General features: G+C 45.3%; 1 protein-coding gene across 1 annotated transcript in view; it reads right to left on the bottom strand.

Moving 5' to 3' along the window:
• Window positions 1–3,093: 3,093 nt before the first annotated feature.
• The window catches only part of LOC143809772 (uncharacterized), a 43,160-nt gene continuing 40,253 nt past the window's right edge, over window positions 3,094–6,000 (bottom strand). Inside the window, exons 2-4 of the mRNA XM_077292781.1 lie at window positions 5,089–5,224; window positions 4,857–5,001; window positions 3,094–4,749 (exon numbers count right to left, since the gene is read on the bottom strand). Of these exons, the coding sequence (XP_077148896.1) occupies window positions 4,275–4,749; window positions 4,857–5,001; window positions 5,089–5,095 (627 nt within the window). The 5' untranslated portion in view covers window positions 5,096–5,224 and the 3' untranslated portion in view covers window positions 3,094–4,274. The remainder of the gene's footprint in view (window positions 4,750–4,856; window positions 5,002–5,088; window positions 5,225–6,000) is intronic.

Raw genomic sequence — 6,000 nt, 5'->3', positions numbered from 1 at the left:
CCAGCCGGAGGACTAACTAAGCCTGGTAGAGGAAGAAACAGACCTGGCTTACCTCTAGGGAAATACCCCAAAAGATGATAGCAGCCCCCCACATGTAATAACGGTGAAATAAGAGGAAAATACATACACAGTATGAAAGTAGATTTAGCAAAGAGAGGTCCACTTACTAGATAGCAGAAGGATACAAAAGAGGACTTCACGGTCAACTGAAAACCCTTTCAAAAAACCATCCTGAAATTACTTTAAGACTCCTGTGTCAACTCATGACACAGGAGTGGCAATTTCAGCCCGCAAGAGCTTCCAGCTACAGAGAATTACAAAAACTGCAAACTGGACTAAAGATACAAAACAAAAGGACAAAGTCCACTTAGCTGATCAGCAGACTAGTAGCAGGAACATGCAACCGAAGGCTCTGGTTACAATGATGACCGGCAAGGAAATGACTGGAGAGCAAGGCTAAATAGGAAACTCCCAAACGCTGATGGAAGCAGGTGCACAGAAGCAGCAAAGTGCAAACAAGTCACCAGTACCACCAGCAACCACCAGGGGAGCCCAAAAAGCGGATACACAACATACCGGTAAATGTCAAAAGTAATAATAGATACCAATAAAAGTAAAATTAATTGAGACATCAGTAGGTTAAGTGTCTTTGAATATCCATATTGAATCAGGAGCCCCATACTGTTCATTATGGCCCCATAAGATGTTCCATATTAAAATATGCCCCATATAATCCTGCATAAAGGTTAATAAAGGCCCCATAAGATGCTCCATAGACACATTTGCCCAATATAATGCTGCACAAATGCTGATTATGGCCCCATAAGATGCTCTATAAAGATATTTGCCCCTTATAGTGCTGCACAAACGTTATGGCCCTATAAGATGCTCCATACAGACACTTGCCCCATATGCCGTAGTGCCCTACAAACGTTAATTATGGCCCCATACAGACACTTGCCCCATATAGTGCTGCACAAACATTATGCCCCTATATAGTGCTGCAGAAACGTTATGGCCCCATATAGTGCTGCAGAAACGTTATGGCCCCATATAGTGCTGCACAAACGTTATGGCCCCATATAGTGCTGCAGGAATGTTATGGCCCCATATAGTGCTGCACAAATGTTATGGCCCCATATAGTGCTGCAGGAATGTTATGGCCCCATATAGTGCTGCACAAACGTTATGGCCTCATATAGTGCTGCACAAACGTTATGGCCCCATATAGTGCTGCAGGAATGTTATGGCCCCATATAGTGCTGCAGCAATGTTATGGCCCCATATAGTGCTGCAGGAATGTTATGGCCCCATATAGTGCTGCAGGAATGTTATGGCCCCCATATAGTGCTGCAGGAATGTAATGGCCCTATATAGTGCTGCAGGAATGTTATGGCCCCATATAGTGCTGCAGGAATGTTATGTCCCCATATAGTGCTGCAGGAATGTTATGGCCCCATATAGTGCTGCAGGAACGTTATGGCCCCCATATAGTGCTGCAGCAACGTTATGGCCCCCATATAGTGCTGCAGGAATGTTATGGCCCCATATAGTGCTGCAGGAACGTTATGGCCCCCATATAGTGCCGCAGGAATGTTATGGCCCCATATAGTGCTGCAGGAACGTTATGGCCCCATATAGTGCTGCAGGAACGTTATGGCCCCATAGATGCTCCATACAGACACTTGCTCCATTTGCTGCGATAAAAAAAAAAAAATCACATACTCACCTCTCCGTCGCTCAGGCCCCCGCACTTTCAATAGTCACCTGCTCCTTGTTCCGGGCGCCGATCTGTCTCCAGCACTGACGTTCAGCAGAGGGCGCGCACTGACCATGTCACCGCGCCCTCTGACCTCAGCGTCACTGCTGGAGACAGATCGGCGCCCGGAACGAGGAGCAGGTGACTATCGCGCAGCGCAGCGCAGCGCTCCCCTCCCCGTATACTCACCTGGTCCTGCCGCTGTGTAGATCCTGCTTCCCCGACGCCGCAGCGCTTCATCCTGTACTCAGCGGTCACATGATCCCGCTGATTACAGTAATGAATAGGCGGCTCCACCCCTATGGGAGGTGGAGCCGAATATTCATTTACTGTAATGAGCGGGACCATGTGACCGCTGAGTACAGGAAGAAGCTGAAGCTGCTGCTGCCGGCGCCGGGGAAGCAGGGACTGCGCCTGGACTAGTTGAGTATTTTTAGACAGCCCCCGCTCCCCCTCCCCTGCCGACCCCTGGTATGACTCGAGTATAAGCCGACAGGGGCAATTTCAGCCCAAAAAAGTGGGCTGAAAATCTCGGCTTATACTCGAGTATACACTCACCGGCCACTTTATTAGGTACACCTGTCCAACTTCTTGTTAACACTTAATTTCTAATCAGCCAATCACATGGCGGCAACTCAGTGCATTTAGGCATGTAGACATGGTCAAGACAATCTCCTGCAGTTCAAACCGAGCATCAGTATGGGGAAGAAAGGTGATTTGAGTGCCTTTGAACGTGGCATGGTTGTTGGTGCCAGAAGGGCTGGTCTGAGTATTTCAGAAACTGCTGATCTACTGGGATTTTCACGCACAACCATCTCTAGGGTTTACAGAGAATGGTCCGAAAAAGAAAAAAAATCCAGTGAGCGGCAGTTCTGTGGGCGGAAATGCCTTGTTGATGCCAGAGGTCAGAGGAGAATGGGCAGACTGGTTCGAGCTGATAGAAAGGCAACAGTGACTCAAATCGCCACCCGTTACAACCAAGGTAGGCCTAAGAGCATCTCTGAACGCACAGTGCGTCGAACTTTGAGGCAGATGGGCTACAGCAGCAGAAGACCACACCGGGTACCACTCCTTTCAGCTAAGAACAGGAAACTGAGGCTACAATTTGTACAAGCTCATCGAAATTGGACAGTAGAAGATTGGAAAAACGTTGCTTGGTCTGATGAGTCTCGATTTCTGCTGCGACATTCGGATGGTAGGGTCAGAATTTGGCGTAAACAACATGAAAGCATGGATCCATCCTGCCTTGTATGGAGCATCTTTGGGATGTGCAGCCGACAAATCTGCGGCAACTGTGTGATGCCATCATGTCAATATGGACCAAAATCTCTGAGGAATGCTTCCAGCACCTTGTTGAATCTATGCCACGAAGAATTGAGGCAGTTCTGAAGGCAAAAGGGGGTCCAACCCGTTACTAGCATGGTGTACCTAATAAAGTGGCCGGTGAGTGTATACGGTATAAAACAATTTTTTCCATAAACTGACCTTTTTTAACAAAATTTAAATAACTTTTTCATATTTGGTCTGGAACTCACACGGTAAAACATTGTCTAAACTCCCATCTCGACTCAAAAAAGAGGAAACATCTAATCTCAACAGTGGTGATATTCTGGTTCATATCCATAACCCGGAAATAAGTCATGTTGGGAGGAGAGACTGGTATTTGGCGTACTTGTACGATGGCCAGTTGCAGTAGGTACAGGTGTATGGCCATAACTGTAGGCGTCAACATGGTTGGGCCTGTATGTTGCTGCCTGCCCATAACGCTGCGATGCAGCTGCTGGTGGTGGTGGTGGAGGCACAATGGGGTTATTAAAAATGTTAAAAATACCCATCATTATATGTTGTGCAGGGGGTAGGGTGGATGTGCCATCAATTGCCGTTGACAATTGGTTGCTGTCATGTATATTTGCTGCTTGTCCCGTGGCAGTATCAAATAGATAATGGCTGCACTCAATTTTACTGTGCTAAAGCAAGGAAATGTGCAATATATGAAATGTGAATAGCATACTGGCTTGTGAAACCTATGAAAAAACACACGAGATGCTTAGCACAAGATTTGGCCAAAAGTTGTGAGCCCATCCACCAAACGTCAAGGTAATCTCAGATCGGATGGGTAACTAACCTGTCTGCCTAGTGTGAACACTTACCTATGGCTAATAACATGGTAAAGCTTGCATTTATAGGAAGCTCAGAACCAACTGTGTATGGATGTAATTAAAATCACAGCATGGTGAAGGGCGGGGCGTTCAAGTCAGAAAAAACAGTACATAGTAAATATAGGAAAACTGACTGAACAGCAATCTAGTCTGAACTGGTGCATAACCAAAAATGTCTTACATAGCAAATAGATAATGGCTGCACTCAATTTTACTGTGCTAAAACAAGGAAATGTGCGATACATGAAATGTGAATAGCATACTGGCTTGTGAAATCTATGAAAAAAACACATGAGATGCTTAGCACAAGATTTGTCCAAAAATTGTGAGCCCATCCACCAAACGTCAAGGTAATCTCAGATCGGATGGGTAACTAACCGTGGCAGTGTCCTAAGGCGGTCTGCCAAAAGTGACCCAAATTTGTCATGCTCATCTTGCTTGCCCGAATTGTCAAGCAGATTGAGCGTTCTGCTAGTTACATTTTCAATAACTTGCGCTTGTTTTGACTTCTTTGGTGCCGCCCTTCTCAAAGCCACAGAACGGGCATAAGCAGCCCCCATCCCCATGCGCCTCGACACACCACCACCAGAGTTGGATGCAGCATCCGAGGAAGTAGAAGCATTGTTAGAGTCCAACACTTCGCCCGTATTAGCTGGAATGTCAATTTCTCCAAAGGTATCTGTCAAATCTTGTGACCTTCCAGACAAAGACATGTTCCCCGGAGAATCTTGGCTGCCCATCCTGCATTCTTCAACGTCCTCTCCAATATTGTCCTCCGAGGTGTCACCTTCAAGGTCCGGTGGTGTTTGGGCGTAGACGTTGCTTTCTGTTCTGCAGACCAAAGAAAAAAGCATATATATTTTATATATATATATATATATATATATATATATATATATATATATATATATATATATATATATATATATATATTCTACCTCCTCAAACTCCGGCTTCCCAATATGGACTGCAGCTGGTCTGCAAATGGCACCCTCTTCCTTGGCGGCGAGCTGCCACTGGGAGTCTTGAGGGATTTGATGAATCGGTCTGTCACAGACCGCCATCTCTTCCTAACATCGCCCACTGAAATGAAAGAATAAAAAAAAAAACACATTAAAAATCCTTTTTTCTTACATTTTCCAAATAATTTAAAAAAAAATCAATACTTACAAATCATTGTTTGCCCCTGTTTCGGTAGATTTGGCCACTAAGGAAATAGAGCGGTAACAATTTTTGGCCAGGCATCACGCTTGGACCCCTTGTATTGATCACTTGACCGGTCCCAGACCTCAGGGTGTTTTTCAATCTAAAATATATCAGATTACAAGGGAAAAATTGTATTAAAATTAATTGTGGACTAAAAAATATATGGTTATCTACACTAGCACAAAGACCGTGTGCAAGAAAAAAAAAACATTCAAGTGAAAGTTTTTTTGCCCTTCGCGTTCGACATTTTCCACTGTGCATGCGCAGCCGAAACTATTCCCCCTCCTCACCGGACTTCATTAAGGGTAGCGGATGCGTTGAAATACTGCATCCGCTGCCCATGCCGTGCACTAGGTTGACAACTTGCGTCGGTACGTCGACCCGCAGCATAGCTACGGACCCGTACCAACACAAGTGTTAAATTTTCCTAACCCAATACACAACCATAGACACAACCTTAACCCCACATACAACCCTAACCCTAACCATTGATATAACCCTAAGGCTGGCGTCACACTAGCGAGTTTTACGGACATATGAGAGGTGCAGAAAATACTGATTGCACACGGCCCAATGATTCTCTATGGCCCAGCTATTATCTGCCGTATTTTACTGATCCGTATTATACGGTCTTGTACGGCCGTAGAAAAATCGCAGTATGCTGAGTTTGTCACCGTATTGCGCAAAAAAATCGCCAATGAAAGTCTATGGGGGCGAGAAAAATACAGATTACACATGGACCAGCAGTGTGACTTGCGAGAAATACGCACCGGTGTTCTCTAGAAAATCCGGCAATTCAGTGCGGTGTACAGTAAAATCACACTGACAGGTTAGAATAGAATAGCTAAAATTAATGTCTACACATAGTATAGGGGT

This window comes from Ranitomeya variabilis, chromosome 2 (assembly GCF_051348905.1).
Source record: "Ranitomeya variabilis isolate aRanVar5 chromosome 2, aRanVar5.hap1, whole genome shotgun sequence".
NCBI classification, from domain to species: domain Eukaryota; kingdom Metazoa; phylum Chordata; class Amphibia; order Anura; family Dendrobatidae; genus Ranitomeya; species Ranitomeya variabilis.
Note: the sequence above shows the minus strand (reverse complement) of the source record. Positions and strands in the feature narration are given on the sequence as shown.